This window comes from Erinaceus europaeus, chromosome 14 (genome assembly GCF_950295315.1).
Source record: "Erinaceus europaeus chromosome 14, mEriEur2.1, whole genome shotgun sequence".
Classification (NCBI taxonomy): domain Eukaryota; kingdom Metazoa; phylum Chordata; class Mammalia; order Eulipotyphla; family Erinaceidae; genus Erinaceus; species Erinaceus europaeus.
Window position 1 is genome coordinate 42,179,559 of NC_080175.1, and position 17,791 is coordinate 42,197,349.

The 17,791-nt window shown below is 56.1% G+C and overlaps 1 protein-coding gene across 5 annotated transcripts; it reads right to left on the bottom strand.

The window, feature by feature from the left end:
• Positions 1-473: 473 nt before the first annotated feature.
• Positions 474-17,357, bottom strand: ZMIZ2 (zinc finger MIZ-type containing 2). Of its 5 annotated transcripts, none has more exons than XM_060171597.1 (19): positions 17,202-17,357; positions 10,430-10,576; positions 10,207-10,321; positions 9,840-10,042; positions 9,490-9,685; positions 9,074-9,337; positions 8,822-8,977; positions 8,112-8,280; positions 5,686-5,830; positions 5,403-5,613; positions 4,921-5,026; positions 4,662-4,819; positions 3,604-3,671; positions 3,306-3,374; positions 2,859-3,100; positions 2,393-2,562; positions 2,070-2,309; positions 1,318-1,456; positions 474-1,142 (listed from the first exon to the last, which is right to left on the bottom strand). In XM_060171597.1, exons 2-19 carry the CDS (start codon positions 10,477-10,479, stop codon positions 1,117-1,119), a joined length of 2,727 nt encoding a protein of 908 aa, XP_060027580.1. In that variant the 5' UTR covers positions 10,480-10,576; positions 17,202-17,357; the 3' UTR covers positions 474-1,116. The 5 variants fall into 5 exon arrangements, with proteins under 5 accessions (XP_060027580.1, XP_060027581.1, XP_060027582.1 ...); XM_060171598.1 differs by having other exon boundaries at positions 10,430-10,602; XM_060171599.1 differs by having other exon boundaries at positions 10,430-10,593; positions 17,202-17,355.
• Positions 17,358-17,791: the final 434 nt, after the last annotated feature.

Here is a 17,791-nt window from a genome sequence, read left to right on the forward strand (position 1 = left end):
GACCACAACCTGGAATCTTCATTCATTGCGGTGGTGGGGGCTGGGCTCCAACCTGGGTTGTGCATATGGCAAAGAACTAAGCGAGCTAGTTCACCGCCCAGCCCTTCCTTCTTGCAGTTTGCAGAGCAAGCACACCAGCTGGTGCTTAGTCAGACCATCCTGCCAGATGTCACCCCCACCCCACCCAAGGCAGGCTGGGACCTGTCCCAGCCTTCCCTCTCCAGACCCACCGTAGGGGAGTATACCCCCATAAAGCTGTTGAAGGCAGAGGCAGACAGCAATCCAGGCTCTGTCCTGGAACCTGGGGTGGGGAGGGGAGACACTCAGGGCTCCCCCAGGGGCAGTTCTAGGGCAGGGAGCCTCCCAGCCAGCCTGCACCCACCCTGGCAGCTGGGCAGCAGCAGTCAGCCTGGAAAATTCCAGAGCCCAGGAAATTCCCCACTGGCGGGCTGGGGCGGAGCAAGGACAAGCGGTGGCCACCTCCAGAGTCCTTTAATACAGATGGGCGCGACAGCTCCCCGGGGTGCAGTGGCCCCTCCCAGCCTGGCCCTGGGTGTGTGTGTGGGGAGAGGGCGGGGCAGTGAGTGTGTGTATGGGGGAGGCTAAAAACGTGGGGGCTGTTCACGTAGGGCCTTGGCACTGCCTCCCAATGTGGGTAGAAAGGAGTGGGGCACAGAGACCCCCCCCCCCCCCCACCCCAGCGTTGTGTTTCCAGGACAGTAACTCCGTTGTGCTTTTGTCTCCCCGCAGCCCTTCGAGGGCTTGGAGGGTGCCAGGCTTCTCCCCCCCAACACACACACCTGGGTGGGGATCAGAGCCAACTCACGGGGTGTAGAAGCGGCCAGGGGGAGCAGGCAAGATGAGGCCGCTGGGGGGTTGGGCACGTAGCAGGGGCGGGCATCTCAGCAGTGAGTTGGGGGTCAGGGTCTCTGCCTGGGCTACCCAGCCAGGGTTGTTTCCAGGGGGTGGGGCCATGGCTGGAGGTTGCAGGGATGAGGAGGGCTGGCCCCTGGGGGGGGGCGGGGATGCCTGGGTCAGTTGTTCTCAAACAAGGAGAGCAGGTCTTCGTTGCTGCTGGTGGGTAGGTCAGGCGGGCCCAGGTAGGACAGCAGCTCATCAGGGTTGGTCAGTTCTGGGAGCAACTGAGGACGAAGGATGAGCTGTCAGTGGCTCGGTTGGGCCTCACAATGGCCAGTCTGCCCAGGTATGCCAGCTAGGCCCCTACCTCTGCAGGGTTGTGTGCCCACACCCCACCCCACCAGGCATCCCAGCCCCTCAGAGAAACTGAGGGCTCTCCCACCCTGCCAAAGGAGTCACTTGCGGTTAGATGTCCAACAAGAACTGGCTGTCCAGTGTCCACCCCAGGCAGCCTCACAGGAGCCTGGGAGCGATCCCAGGGAGAACCCGGCAAGCGCAGGAGGCCCTGAGACTTTTTTCTCCATTGGGGGCTTTGTGCCTGCTCATTTGCACCGCTCCCAGCAGAGGAGGGGGGAGGAGGGGGAGGAGGAAGAGAGGATTTTTGCAGAAGGGTGAACGGCAGAGAGGGGGACACTACAGCAATGCTCCGCCACTGGAGAAGCTTCTCCTTTGCATGGTGTTCCCATGTGGTGACCAGGGGCCTGAAAGCAGGTCCTCTTGCACGGGAAAGGGAGAGCCATCTCCGTGCCTCCAAGTCCCTTAGCTTTTATGGCTTAAGGTGCTCTAGTTTTTCCTTATGGGGTACCCGCGGGGTGGGTTTCCTTTATCATGGTAGGACAGTCACCTGTCCCCTAGGCACTGGCTCTGGCTCATGAGCCACTGGTGGGCCAGGTGGCTGAGGGTTGGTGCCACCACCATCATGGCCAGTTTTTTTAGGGGCTCTGCCAGCCCCTCATGGCATCCTCAGGGCCAGGTGCTGGACACAGCCTGCCACCCAGCACTTGTCACCACAAGGGCTGATGTCACCTGACAGGTCTTGGCCTGAAGTCATGGAGGTATCTGTGTTCCCTTCTGAGGCTGAAGGCTCCTGCAGAGGTCTCCCCATCACCCCCAGCCCAGCCCAGCACTCCCAGAGTGGGTCAGGTACTCACATCCAGGGTAGGTTCTGGGGCCTCCCCACCACCAGCCATGGGGGGCCCCATCACACTGCTGGTGGGGTTGAAAGCCAGCTCGCCTGCAGGACCTGAGCTCACTTGGCCCAGGGGTGCCCGGGCTGCTGCAGGGGGGTTTGGATGGTGGAGCTGGGGTGCTGCGGGGCCACCCAGGTTGGAGGTGTGCATCCCCGGTGGCCCGGGGTTGTGGGCTGGGTCCAGGTGACCCGCTGGTGCCATCTGCAGAAGGAAGGGGAGCAGAAGCTGGCCAAATGGTTCTAGAGTCCCCCGAGGGTGAGGAGGTCTCCTGGCGGAGCACTCACCTGGCCTGGGATGCAGGCGGCAGACTTGTCTGGTGTCAAGAGGCTGCTGGGAATGTCGGACTGATAGGAGATGGGGGGTGGCCCCGGGGTGAACTCAGGGAGGGTGGGTGTGCTGGGCAAAGTAGACAGGAAGGATTCGGGAAAGGCCCCAGGTCCCAGGAAGGAGGCACCTGAGGGAGGAGGAGAGCCGGGTCCTGAGTGAGGGCCAAGAGAGAAGCCAGGGCAGCCTGGTGGATGCATGCACGGGGCTCTTTCTCACTGTCAGGTTGAATGGGATCACAACAGTGAAGGCTGGGAGGAAGTGAGCGGTCTGGGCCCTCCTCACCCCCCTAATTCAGGGCCCAGCCACAGAAATGTCAGGTGGCCCTCAAGGGACTTCCATCTCCATCATGTGCCCAGCCGACCCCTGGCTCCTCAGGTGACACGCATGGGTAGACAAGGCCTGGGCTGGCTCTGCTGTCCTCACCCTGGCTGGGATAGTCGCCAGCTGGGGCCGCGGGGGCTGGCAGGGGGGTGAAAGGGGTGGCCCCAGGGCCCAGGGCGGCGATCATCTCCATCACGCTGGGCATGAGCACGTGTGCAGGGCTCACGGTGCGGCAGCGCTTCAGCACCGGCCCGTCCGGCTCCTCCTTGATGTGCAGGTCGGGCTTGATGGGCACTGGCCTCCAGCTGCATGTGGGGTCGATGGTGATCTCCTCGTAGTCAGAGCTGTTGGGGGATGTGCGCGCACACACACACACACACACACACACACACACACACACAGGCTGGTCTCTGCCCACCCAGCACCTCTCCCAGCAGCCCCTCCATGTCTCAAGGCCCCCAGGCCATGTGTGCACCCCGGGCTGCAGGCAGGTCTGTAGGCCTGTCCCCCCTGCCTTCTGCTGACTATTCAAGGTGGCAGGAGACGTACTTCTGGATGTAAATCAGGATGCCCAGCATGTACTGGTCTACCTCCAGGCCCTCCAGCAGTGCTGTCTTGCTGCGGAGGACAAAGCAGACACAGCTCAGGCCTGGGCACCAGCCCTATTCTCCCCACCTACATGTGACACTGGGAGCTCAGTGCCATCTGATCTGTGCTCTGTTCTCTCCAGTGCCACCCTTGAGGCTGTGGGAAGGAACTGCCCAGGACAGCCTCTGTGGTAGTGTCCCCCCACATTTCCATCCTGGAGCCCTGCACTGGCCTCAGGGACTGTCTCGGGGACACTCACTTGCACACAGGGCACCTCCAGGTCCCCCGCTCACAGTTGAGCTGCAGGTAGGACTCCAGGTCAAAGCACTGTGGAGAGCCAGGAAGATAACAAGTCTCAGAGGGAGCAGGGTGATCACCCACGTTCAGGCTTGGGGACTGATGGCAGCCAGGGGAGCCCCGTAACCCCACGTGCCTCTTCTCACATACATATTCAGGTGACCGAGAAGGGGAGGGACGCACTGCATACGTATTTGTAGGGGACTCAGCCTGGGAGGTGGCACAGTGGATAAAGCATTGGACTCTCAAGCATGAGGTCCCTAGAGTTCATTACCTACCAAGTACATGTACCAGGTGATGTCTGGTTCTGTTTCTCTCTTTTCCTCTCTCATTAATAAATTAATAAAAAAAAAGAAAGTAGAGGGCAGGTGGCCCTAAGGAGACAGCATAATGGTTTTGCAGAAGATTTTCATACCTGAAGTTCTGAGGTCCCAGGCTCAATTTCCAGCACCAAAATCAGCCAGAGATGAGCAGGCTGTGGTGTGCATTCGTGTGAGTGTGTGTGTGTGTGTAAAAGATTTGGGGTCAAAAAAAAAAGATTTGGGGTCAGGCAATAGCACACCTGATTGAGTGTATGTTATTATGTACAAGTACCCAGGTTCAAACCCCTCCTCCCCACCTGCAAGATGAAAGCTTCATGTGTAGTGCAACAGTGTTGCAGGTATCTCTTTCCCTCTCTCTCCCCTTTCCCTCTTAATTTCTCTAACCAAAATAAGTAAATAAGTAAACATTTAAAATAAAAATAAAGCCTTTGGCATGACTACTATGTTATCTCCCCAGATGTCAGAGTATTTTCTTGCAGAGGCAGAAACCACTGTGTCATTCTACCCCAAGTTTTCCACACCTTTTAAAACCACAGCCCTGGGTACAGAACACCAGGCTTCTTATACTCTGGAGAGATGATGGCTAAGTCTGCAGGGATAGGGCAGGGACACAGGTCACCTGCCGCCGACTGCCAGCCTGCCAGCCTAGGTGGTCAGAGTTTGAGTTTTCGGACACTCAGTGCTGGTGCCTGCCCACCTGGATGTGGCGGCAGTCGTGGCCTCGGGCAGGGAGCTGAATCCTTCGGAAGGTGATGGGGCACTTCAGGGACACCTTGATGGCCGTCTGCTCCACCCCATCCTCTCCGTTGGGCCCAGGGGTGCCAGGGATTGTACCACTGCTGAAGTTCCGCTTTACTGGGGGCGATACAGGGAAGGACTTGCGTATGGGGGCTGCAGCCCCCCATACCAGCCTCTGGCCCCAGGGCCTGTGTGGTCCTGATGCGGAGGCCACTCACTCTTGGTGATGCAGTGTTCTGCGGGCAGGAGCCGCTTCTTGAGGAGGCCCTGCAGCACCGAGCGGACAGAGGGCCGGTGTACCAGCTGCAGCACGAAGAGGTGGGACTGCAAGGGGGAGGTTGTCAGGGTTGAGGCTGGGGGCCCAGTGGCCCACACAGATCACCTTGCTCAGCCAAGTTCTGTGCGCAACCTGTAGCCAGTGGCCCACCCACAGCCCCTGCCAACACGCACACAGCTCACATGCCCTGCTTGGTGGCAGAACCCAGACCTCTTGAGCCCACAGGATGTGGGCTCCCCTAGGCTCCTTGGCACCCCAGCTGGTGAGGCTGCTATCTGACCACCACCTAGATCCTCAGACTTTGTTGTCATGAGGACTCAGGGCTGGCTGGGGACTTGGGGCAGCTTCAGCCTCCCCCAAGAGGCCAGCCTAGCACTGAGATGCCAGGGCACAGCCACCTGGCAGGGAGGCAGGGGCACTCACACAGCAGCAGGCTGTGACGGTGATCTGGATGGTGTTGCGGCCCGGCTGGCACACATGCTTCAGGTACAGGGGTTTGTGGGAGGTCTTGTTGTCGCCGCGTTCGATGGTGAGGGGCGTGGCGTTGACGCTGACCTGCACGGAGGCTGGCCAGTTGGTGTTCATTTGCCGATCCTCGTGATGGTAGCACTTGAACTGCAGCTCCAGGTCAGGCCTGCAAGGTGGGGAAGGACACTGAGGAGTGGCGGTGGCAGGGTGGCTGGGGTGCCAGGGTGGGGGCGCTCACCTTAGCATCAGGGTCTTGTAGACGGAATCTCGGAGCTGGAAGGCGTGGTTGCTCACAGCCAGGTTGTGCTGCAGACGGAAGGGCTCCAGGACCACCCCGTCCCGCACGGGGAAGGTCAGACGCAGCTCGTCACAGGGGCCGCTGCCTGGGAGCAGGCCACACCTGGTGAGCTGGCTGCCGGCTCCAGACCATGCCCTGAAGACCCCTGGGCTGCACAGCCACCCCCTAGGGCTGAGGTTTGGGTGGCATCTCTTGGGACACTGCACTTAGCTGTCACCTCCAGTGGTGACAGCAGCTTCCTGTCCTGCTGTTCCGACTGTTCTGTCTCAGTTGCTCAGTCAGTGTCCCTGCATTAGGCCAGGAGAACATGGCCCTCCACCCTGAAGGAAGGTGACGTAGTGGGTAAGGTGTTGGATTATAAGGTATGAGGTCCTGAGTTTGATCCCTGGCATCACATGTGCCAGAGTGGTGCTCTGCTTCTTTCTAATAAAAAGTAATAATAAAACAACAAAAATGAGCCTCTGGTGCTTTCAGTGTGTGTGTGTGTGTGTGTGTGTGTGTGTGTTTCTATAGACAGAAATTGAGTGAGTGAGTGGGAAGAAAGAGATAGGAAGAGAAGATAAGAGAATTGGAGAAAAGGGGCCCTTGTGGTGGCTCACCAGGTTAAGGGCACATAGTATGAAGCACAAGGACCCACGTAATGATCCTGGTTCAAGTCCCCATCTCCCCACCTGTGGGGGGGGATGCCTCAAAAGTGGTGAAGCAGGTCTGCAGGTGTCTTTCTCTTTTCCTCTCTATCTTCCCCATCCCTTTCAATTTTTCTCTGTCCTATCAAAAAAATGGCTGCCAGGAACAGTGGATTTGTAATGCAGGCACCGAACCCCAGTGAGAACCCTAAAGGCAAAAAAAGAGAGAGATGCCTGCAACACTGCTTCATTCATTGTGAAGCTGCCCCTGTAGATAGGGACTGGGGTCTTGAACCCAGGTCCTGGTGCATGTTATCATGTGTTCCACCAGGTGTATCACTGCCTGGCCCCCAATCTGTCCCCCCCCCCCACCAGAGCACTGCTTAGCTCTGGCTTATGGTGGTGTGGGGGATTGAACCTGGGACTTAAGAGCCCCCGAGGCATGAGAGTCTCTTTGCATAACCATTATGCTGTATCCCCATTCTGTTTTTTTTAATTGGAGGGATTAATGGTTTATAGTTATTGTTACTGGTACTTGTGTAAAATTTTTCAGTTTTCTGCAAAAACAGTATCCCTCAGACTAGGTTCTCCTCTGACTATGCACCAGGATCTGAACTCCTCACCCCCTCAACTTCAGTACAGTATACCAAGGTGTTTTTTTTTTGTTTTTTTTTTGGGGGGGACCAGGCCACCAGTCAGCTCTGGCATCCCACCTGGGACCTCTTTCACCCATAAACTCCATGAATTCCCACTGTGCTATCTCTCTAGAACTAGGGAGTTCCGAAAGCTCTTCATATTCCATTTTTATTTTATTTTATTTTTTGTTTTTAATTTTTTTCCAGAGCATTGCTCAACTCTAGCTTATGGTGGTATGTGTGGGGGGTTTTGAACTTGGGACTTTGAAGCCCAAGGGGCATAAGAATCTCTTTGCATGGTCCGGGAGGTGGCACAGTGATAAAGCTTTGGACTCTCAAGCATGAGGTCCTTAATTCAATCCCCTGCAGCACATGTGCCAGAGTGATGTCTGGTTCTTTCTCTCTCTTCCTGTCTTTCTCATAAATAAATAAAATCTTAAAAAAAAAGAAATTGTTTTAAGAAAAAAGAATCTCTGCATAACCATTATGCTATCTACTGCCGCCCAGCTCTCCACAGTCTATACAAAATCTTGTGGGGCTGGGTGGTGTCGCACCTTGTTGAGCACACATACTACAATGCGATGCGTAAGGACCTGGGTTTGAGCCCCCAGTCCCCACCTGCAGAGGGAAAGCTTTGTGAACGGTGAAGCAGGACTATAGGTGTCTTTCTATCTCTCCCTCCCTGTCTCCCCCTTCTGGCTATCTCTATCCAACAAATAAAGATTAAAAAAATTCTTAAAAGGGTAGATAGTATAATAGTTATGCAAAAGCACACACATTATAGTGTGCAAGGACCTGGGTTCAAGCCCCTGGTCCCCACCTGCAGGGGGAAAGCTTCACAAGGGGTAAAGTCAGACTGCAGGTGTCTCTCTGTCTCACTCCCAGCTCTCTCAATTTCTGTCTCTATCCAATAGTAATCATCATCATCATCATCATCTTGTGACTAACACCCCCCCAGCCCATCCCCAAGATTTTATATGCACTGTGATCTACCTTCCCAGGAGACCCACACCCTCACACCACTTTGCGGAGGCCTGTGGGGAGAGCCTCAGGAGCAGGCCCATCCCTGCAGTCCCCACCCACCCTGAGAACAGACAGCACTCACCAGGAGGTGAAGGGTGCAAGGCACCCACGCTGGGCTTGAGGTCAGGCAGGAAGGGAGACTTGACTTCCTGGCTGCTGGACATGTAGGGGATGCTGCTGCTGGGGGTCATGGGCGGCGTGGGGCTCCCCGGCAGTGGGGAGCTGGGGTAGCCAGGGATGGAACGAGTGGGCTGTGGGGTCGAGCACACAGTCAAGGCAGGACGATGGTGGGGAGGGAGGACTTGTTCCCAGAGCCCCCACTGGGAAAGGTCAGCTGCAGACAGGCAGGGGCAGCCCCAGGGGGCCTGGCTGTACGCACCTTCTCCACACATCCACCCAGCTGTCCCTACCCTCCACCCCTTCATTTAAGTCAGTGCCCTGTCTGTTGAGCTGCTCTGCGGCAAAGAAGATGTGTGTGCCTGGGGCTCAGCCCACTCTCAGCCTGGGTCTGGACAGAGAAGCCCTGGACACACACAGGTGTTAGTCTTTACTTCCTTCCTTAACCATGTTTTGAGTTTCCTGATTATCTACAGAGAGCGGGTACCAATTGCTCAATTTACCCGGACTAGTCAGATGAGACCTGCCCATAGCTCTTTTGGGTCCAGACTCTGTCCCCTGCCACCTTCCCCACCATAGCTGCTCTGGTGCCAGGCAGTGTGAGTTCCTAGCTGTGTGGGCATTCTCAGCACCTGTGGGTCCACCTGAGGCCCGTGGCCTGGGGAACAGGCGTACCTTGTAGTGCAGTCCTGCAGGGCCTGCAGTGGACAGGGGTTGGCCCATGCCCTGCTGCAGCGGCAGCCTGTGACCAGGGTAGGTGGAGGCAGCTGTGGGCTGCCCTGGACTGGGCACATACTGGCCTCCCGGGAGATACTGCTGGGCCGGATACACCTGGGCAGGGAAGCAGCACAAGGGTGGAGGGGTGAGCAGGGGCCGAGGGGTGGGACAGCAGTGCCTCCCCCCAAGGTTTTGGGCCTGGACACCCACCTCACCGGAGTAGGTCCTCTTGACCCCTTGTCGGGGCATCGGCTGGGCCTGGGGGGGCCCAGGGTACCCATGCTGGGGCAGTCGCTGCCCAGCATACAGAGGGGCCAGGCCTGCTGCCCTGGTAGAATTCATGCCCATGGTGTTCATGCCCGAGGGACCCATCAGCCCTCCCATGCTTGTAGAGTTCATGCCACTGGGACAGCTAGGCCCGCGGGGACCCCCGTGCTGCAGGAACGGGCTGCTGAAAGTCTGTCCGGCCCCCATCTGGAAGGGAAAGGAGAACGGGGGTGAGGGAGGGCTCTCACCTTGAGGTATAGGGTCCCGGGAGCCTCTCCTTAACTCTTCACCTCTGCCCTGCCCACCCTTCTGCTGGCTCTTCCCCTGACTCCCATCTGCCCGGACTCCAGGGGCCTTACCGCTCCGTACTGGCTCAGCTCCTGGCTCTGCTTCTCCTGCAGGGCAGCCACAGTGGCCGTGGCAGTGGCCGTAGCGGTGGCGGCAGCGGCAGCAGCCACAGCAGCTGCTGCCGCTGCCTGAGTGAAATCAGTGGAGGGGCGAGCAGCGTGGGAAGGGAGGCCCAGGCCCCCCGGGCCTCCCGGTCCCCCTGCATACCTGTCAAGACAAGCGGAGGCACCACTCAGAAGCTTCCCTGCCTATTACTCCAGGCCTGGGCCCACCCACAGCACTACTGGGGGCCCCCTTCACTCAGGAGCCAGTGAGAACCCGGGCCTCACAGTTCTGGGAGGGTCCTGGGAGTCCTACTTACCCCGTGGAGAAGCCAGGGCCCCCGGGGTAGCTGCCACGGCCATACACGCCCTGCTGCACGTAGCCCTTGGCAGTACCTCCCTCACCGAAGGCTTGCTGCCCCAGACACTGTGGGGAGCTCAGGGCTGAGCTGCCCCCCGCCATGCCAGGCATCATAGAGCCACCTGGGGGGCTCCCTGCAGGGCCCATGGGGTTCCCCAAAACCTGTAAGGAAACAAGTCACCGAAATAAGCCCTGAGATGGTTGAGATTGGTTGGGGAGGATAGGGGGTGAGGGAGGAGGGGAGGTTTGTGTGCAGGAGAAGAACCCTTCCACCATAGCCCCTGGGCTGGAGAGGCCTTGTGAAGCCAGGGCATGGGTGCGCTCACCTGGCTCTGTGCTGCGTTGCCAACTCCCCACACGGTTGTGACCACAGACAGCGAGCCTGCAGGCTGGGTGGCACTCTGCTGCCAAGGCAACACCTCATAAGCAAATGGACCATCACTGTGGGAAGGGATGTAGGTCAGGCCCCCAGGAGCTGGGGTGGGGATGAGGGGCACAGGTGCCAAAACCCTGCCAGATGGGAATGGAAGGGCAGGAGCCCCAACTCACCTGTGTGGTGCAGGGGGCAGGGCAGGTTTCATGGGGTTCATGGGGTTCATTGGCTTCTGAGCAGCCTGAAGGCCGGGCCTGAGATGAGTGGGAACGTGCTTCCGTGGGGCTGGGCTGCTCTGCTATCTCGGACGGGAGAAAGAAGACCTGGAATGGAGACATAGCTGGGGTCCCTGTCAGGAGGTACAGAGTGGAGGAAGCCCCATATAAGCCTTGCCTTCCTGGCTCAAACCCAAAGGGCTCGTGGCATCAGTCCCTGGTAGAACTGGGTCCTGCCAGTGAGGAATTGGGCTTTCTGACCCCAAATTTTTCCTCCATGCACCACAGCTCCCCTACATAGGCTGAGGCCTGGATCTCCCAGAAGGCCAGGACACAGCCCCAGCTCCTCCAACTGCAAGAAGCCTGCTCACCCTGAGGGGGCTTTGGGGCAGAGCATGAAGGGTGCCTGCTGGCAAGTGGGGGGGCCTGGCAGAGGGCCCCTCCCCAGGGAAGAAGGATAGGTCTCTACCTGGGGCTTAGTGTGTGGGGAGCTAAGCAGGCATAGCATCCCCTGGGTGGGGCACTGACCACACACAGTACCATGGGCAGCAGCCCAGCAGGTGCCCACAGACATGGCAGTGTGGCTCCCTTTCCCACTTACACTCCCAGAAGAGGAAGGGACCGGCCATCCCGCCAGCCATCTGGGCCCTTGACACTTCCTCCAGCAAGGCTTTCATAGGGCCAGAGGTCGCTAGGGCCCCCGCTATGCCCATCTCTGCCTGGCATAGCCCTAGAGGCAGTGGTTCTGGTTCTCAGGGGAGGCCTGAGGAGGCCTGGATGGGGGTGAGGGGCACTCTGCATTTTGAGTGTGCTGGCCTGGTGCCGTGTACTGATCCTTCCCTGAGGCCACTAAGGTCAGCAGGGCTCAAGCCATGGCAGAGAAGTGGAAAGTGGAGCTGGGTGGTGATACACCTGGCTGAGCACACGTGTGTGTGTGGGGGTGGGGTGGGGGGGGAGGCAGATAGCATAATAGTTATGCAGAGACTCTCATGCCTGAGGCTCCAAAGCCCGGGTTCAGTCCCCACACCAACATCAGACCAGATTAGTGCTCTGGTAAAAAAACAAACAACAACAAAAAAAAAACCTGACCTGGTAAGAAAGCATAATGGTTCTGCAAAAGACTCTCAGGCCTGAGGTTTTGAGGTTCTGAGGTCCTAGGTTCAAGCCCCAGTATTACCATCAGTTAGAACTACGTAGTGCTCTGGTATCTCTCTGTATCTCTTTCATTAAGATAAAATAAGTTAAAAAATTATTATTAGGGGTTGGGTAGTGGCGCACCTGGTTGAGCGCACATGATACAGTGTGTAAGGAGCAGTGTTTGAGCCCTTGGTCCCCACCTGCAGGGGTAAAGCTTAGTGAGTGGTGAAGCAGGGCTGCAGGTATCTCTGTTTCTTTCCCTCTCTATCTCCCCCCCTTTTTAAAACATTTTATTTATGTGAAAGATAGGAGGAGAGAGAAAGAACCAGACATCACTCTGGCACATGTGCTGCCGGGGATCAAACTAAGGACCTCATGCTTGAGAGTCCAAAGCTTTATCACTGCACCACTTCCCGAACCACCTATCTCCCCTTTCTCCCTCGATTCTGGCTGTGTCCATAAAAAAAAAATAATAATAAAGAGGGAGTCGGAGAGTAGTGCAGCAGGTTAAGCACACATGGTGCCAAGCCCAAGGATCCCAGTTCGAGACCCCGGCTCCCCACCTGCAGGGGAGTTGCTTCACAGGTGGTGAAACAGGTCTGCAGGTGTCTTTCTCTCTCCCTCTGTCTTCCCCTCCTCTCTCCATTTCTCTCTGTCCTATCTAACAACAATGACATCAATAACAACAATAACTACAACAACAATAAAAACAAGGGCAACAAAAAGGGAAAATCAATAAATATAAAAAATAAATATAAAAACAAGGGCAACAAGAGATATAAAAAATAATAAAGATTAAAACAAGGGCGGGAGCCGGGCGGTAGCGCAATGTGTTAAGTGCAAGTGGTGCAAAGCTCAAGGACTGGTGTAAGGATCCTGGTTTGAGCCCCTGACTCCCCACCTGCAAGGGGGGGGTCACTTTACAAGTGGTGAAGCAGGTCTGCAGGTGTCTATCTTTCTCTCCCCCTCTGTCTTCCCCTCCTCTCTCCATTTCTCTCTGTCCTATCCAACAATGACGACAACAATAATAACTACAACAAGAAAACAACTAGGGCAATAAAGGGAATAAATAAATAAATAAATAAATAAAACAACTATGCAAATAAAAGGGAATAAATAAATACTTAAAAAATAATAATAAAACAACAAGGGCAATAAAAGGGAATAAATATTAAAAATATTAAAATAATAAATATAATAAAAAAGTTTTTTAAAGAAAATTATGATAAAAAAGAGAGAAAATCTAATTGGAAAAGTCAAGTAGAAAACAGGAAGTGGCGGGGCCAGTGGTGGCATACCTGACTGAGTGCACGTGTTACAGTACTCAAGGGCTAGGGTTCGAGCTCCTGGTCCCCACCTGCAGGGGGAAAGCTTTGCGAGTGGTGAAGCAGTGTTGCAGGTGTCTCTCCCCACCCACAGCCATTCCCTCTTGATATCTGGCTGTCTACATATAAATACATAAAGAAAATAAAGGGCAGGGGTAGACAGCATAATGGATATGCAAAGAGGCTCTCATGCCTGAGACTCTGAAATCCCAGGTACTATTCCCTTGTACCACCAAAAAGCCAGAGCTGCTCAGTGCTCTGGTTTAAAAGAAAAAGAAAAAAAAGAAAAAAGAAAATGAAAACGAGAAAGAAAGAAAACAGGAGGTGGCAGGGTGGATAAAACAGTAGACCCTCAACCGTGAGGTCTGGAGCTCAATCCCCAGCATCTCATGTGCCAGAGCGATACTCTGGTATTGTCTTTTTCTCTCCCATGAGTAAATCAATCTTTAGAGAATGAGCAAAAGACATGAAGGAATATCTCACTGAAGAGGCCATGTGGATGATAAATATATGCTGGCCAGCAGAGAGCTGCAAATATAAGCCACATCAAGCGAGCAGTTTGAATGTGTCAAGTATCAGAAAGGCTACGATGAAAGATAGTGCCACCACCAACTGCTGGCAGGGAGAAAGGCCCTCTCACACATGCTGGTGGAAACGTGGAATGGTACAGCCACTCCAGAAAAGTCAAGCAGTCTCTCACCAAACTGCACTCAGCCACCATACAATCCAGCAGTCACATGCCTGAACATTCACCTTCAATCAACATGCATCTCTGTTCATGCAAAAACCTGGACAGTGTTCACAGCTGCTCAGTTCCGAGTAACCAAAGAATACAAACCCAGATGTCCTTCAACAGTGAAGTTAACTACCTGTGGTACATCCACAGCCCAAAGGCATAAAAAGAGCCAAGCGCGGGAACCAAGGGAGAATTATGTCAGGTGGAAAAAGCCAGTCTCCAATGGCCACACAGCGTACGTGTCCCTTTACATAATGTCCCGGAAACAATGAACTTATGTACATGGAGAACAGAGCAGTGCTCGCCAGGAGGGACGTGGGGATGCTCTGAGAGAGCTGGTGCTGTCTGCATCTGTTGCTGTAGTCTCCTGCATGGGGCGCTGTGGTGTTTCTGTAAGATGTGACCACTGGGGGGTTGGGCAGTAGCACAGCAGGTTAGGTGCAAAGCGCAAGGACCAGCTTAAGGATCCAGGTTCGAGCCCCCGGCTCCCCACCTGCAGGGGAGTAGTTTCACAAGCGGTGAAGCAAGTCTGCAGGTGTCTGTCTTTCTCTCCCCCTCTGTCTCCCCCCCTCCATTTCTCTCTGTCCTATCTAACAACGATATCAATAACTACAACAGTAGTAACTACAACAACAATAAAAATACAAGGGCAACAAAAAAGAAAATAAATAAATAAAAAAGAAATTAAATAAAATAAAACAAGGGCAACAAGAGGGGAAAAAAGCAAGTTAAAAAAAAGTCTGTAAAAAAAAACAATTAAAAAAAAAGATAAGGGACCCGGGTGGTGGCGTACTTTGCTGAGTGCATGTATTACAATGCACAAGGACCCAGGTTTGAGCCCCTGGTCCCCACCTGCAGAGGGAAAGCTTTACGAGTGGTGAAGCAGGGCTGCAGGAGTCTCTCTCTTTCTCTATCACCCTCCTCCCTCTTGATTTCTGACTGTCTCTATCCAATAAATAAAGATAATAATAATAAAAAGATGTGACCACTGGGCAGGCCATGCAAAGGCTACTCTGTGTGACTCCTTACAACTGCATGTGGCTCTGTAATAGTCTCAAATTTTAGTTAGCAAGTCACTAGGCCCACCAACTCTCTCCAGAAATGTCTTGTGATAACCCTGCTCCACTATCCCCCCCCCAAAAAAAAAAGAAAAAAGAAAACAGTTGTGTTGGCTGAGCCCACTCCACTGTCACAGAGGCAAAGGACAGGAGTTCAGGGTCAGAGTCCAGGGCAGGAGCTAGTCTTTCTCGAATTCCAAGTACACTCACTCCCTTGCAGAGCCGGGACAAGACCCCTGCCTCCAAGGCAGAACATGCTGTTTCTATTAAGTATCAGGTGACATTGTGTCCCCAGTCTGAGTGTCTGGAGATGACGGTGACCTGGGAGGTGCAGGGTGGCCCCTCAGTGGAGGCTGTGCGCCTGGGGCCCAGGGCCGTCCCCTACATCACATGGGTCTGGGGAATTCCACCCCCTCAACTCTGCCATAGAGGAGGCCACAGACACTTCCAGTTCCCCCAGAGCTCACTTTGCGGGGGTGGTGACTTCCTGCCTGTGAGCTCCTGTGCTCAAGTCTGCTGTCCTCCCTGCAGGCCAGGCACCCCCACTGCTCCTGACGGTGGTGTAAGAGGCATGCAGACCCTTGGCATGGGTGGCCAAGCACTCTGCTACCAGACCCTTCAGCAGAGCTGTCTGGGCACCTGACCGTGGCTTTCTTGGGGGGTAGAAAACAGACCAGAAAACAGGATGCAGACAGGTGGCCCAGTGGAAAAGGTATTAGGCTCTTAAGTGTTCCAAATTCAATCCCTGACATCATATATGCCAGAGTGATGCTCTGGTTCTCTCTCCTCAATAAGTACATATATAATAATAATTATTATTATTTTTAAATGGACAGCTCACTGCCCAGACCTGTCCTTCCTGGAACCTTGGGCCTGCAGCTCCCAAGGCCTCAAGTGTGGGGAGTAAAGGCTGAAATCACTGTGAGGCAACACTCTCTGACCTCTACTCTGTCCAAGAGTAGCACATCCCACAGAGAGCCAGTAGCACACCCCACAGAGAGCCAGTAGCACACCCCACAGAGAGCCAGTAGCTTCCCCTGGGGGGGGGGGGATACGACCCCTGGCCACAGAGCAGCAACTCAGCGTCTCCTGCAGCACTAGGGAACCAGCTGATCTCAGAGAATAGAGCTGCAAGGGGGTCTCAAGGTAGGGTGCCATGTGCTCCAGGGACTGGCCTGGACCCCTCTGTTCAGTTCAACATTCCTGGCCTGAGTGTGAAGGGTTCACCCCCAAAGAATGACCCGGGGGTAGGGTGCTTCAGAGAATGGCTGCAGGGCTCACTACTACTGGCCTCCGCTTACAACATCTGAAATGGGTCTATGGTGGCCATCGCAGGACTGAGAAGAGAAGAGGACACTTGATGGTTTTTATGTTACAATCCTGGCTCCTGTCCTCAAGGCACACATTGGTGCACACTACCTGGCAAAGCCAAGTGTTCTCAGAGTTCAATACCCCATCCCAGCCCATCCCACCTGGTCTTCAGCAGCTGATTTGAAGCTGTCATTCAGTATCGCCCCTTCCCCTTCCCTGACTTGTTTCCAGCCTGTCACATCCCCAAGGTCAGCACCCCTTGGGCAAGGCTAAGTCTCTGGCTTATCCTGTTACCTCTCTCAGACTGCTTCAAGGAAGGCCCTCAGCCTGCGTGCCAGGGTTTGGTGAGTCAGTCTGTGCTCACCCGGGGCCTGTCCATCACGGCCGCAGGGACGGAGGCACAGGCTCTGTGTCTGTCCCTGTGAAATCTTCTAAGATAATACAAACGACTTAAAAAGATGACTGAGGATGATCCCTACCTAAAGGGACGAAGGGGGTGTTGGTGGATAAGTAGGTGGAGGGGAAAGTAGGGAAGGGGTGAGGTTGGAAGCACGATTGGGGAAGCAAAAACAGGGGCGAAAAGAACAAGAACAGTGTGGAGGCTAGAGTAAGGAAGGGAGTAAGGGGTGGGGGGGTAGGCCATAGAAGTACACTCCAAAGGGGCAGGACATGTTTATGCTTGAGCTTCATTATGTCCCATTTGAAAAGGGGAGTCCCCCACCCCAAACAACAGCTGAGACTGAAAGGTCAGCGCCTCCAGCCCAGGAGCGAAGAGACACCTGCCCGGGCCCCCTGACACGGGCCTGTGGGCGCGCACGGCGGGGGAGGGGGCGCGGGAGGGTGAGCCCCCCGACCGCAGCGCGGGGTGGCCGCGGGCGCGGGCCGGCCAGTTTCGGCCCGGGAGGCCGCTGAGGCCACGCACCCCTCCGGGGGCTGGACTGCCTCCAGGCCGGCCCCCAACAAAGGCTCAGGTGAGGTTTCGCCCTGGCGCGCACCGGCTCGGTGGACCCGAGACGCGGGGCGGGCTTGGCAGGTGGGCAGCGGGTCCTCTATCACCCGGCCCCGGGGCGCCCACCCCTGCCGCTGTCCGCACCTGCCACCGCCCGCACCTGCGCACCTGCCGCGGTCCGCGGTTTCCCCCGCACCCGCCCGCTTGGCCCACTTACCTCCAGCCAGCCTGGCCCGGCCCCTCGCCGCCCTGGGCCCTGGCTTGTGCTGCTCCATGCGCTCAGCCCGCCCTCCGCGCCGCCAGCCGCCCCAAGTCCGCCGCCGCCCGCGCCATCGCGCCGCCGCCCGCTCCGAGGGCACAATGGAGCCGCGCGCTGCTCATGCATATGCATGACGCCGTACGCCGGGCCCGCCCCCAGGCCAGAGCAGTGGAGCCCCGAGCCCCGAACCGCGGCTCGGGGCGGGGGCGAGGGCGGAGAACGCGGGCCACAGGCTAGGCTGGGACGGCAGAGTGTCAGGAGGTGGACCGTCTAGTGGCCCGCAGCACCCTGCAGTGCAGACCCTCGCCACCCCCACCCATGCACACCTTTCCAGCTGCGACGTGGGCGGAGCCACCTGCGTTTCCTGCAAGCGAGGGGCGGGCCCTGCCCGAGGTGGGCGTGGTCTTCGATGGGCGGTGCTGGTCAGCGGAGGTGACCCAGCGTCCGCACGCCCCTGATGGGTGAGTACTAGTTGGCTGCTAGTTGGCGCTGCAGAGCCACCCTGGTGAAAACCGTCAAGTCGCATTCCAAACAGGAGAAGCTACCTC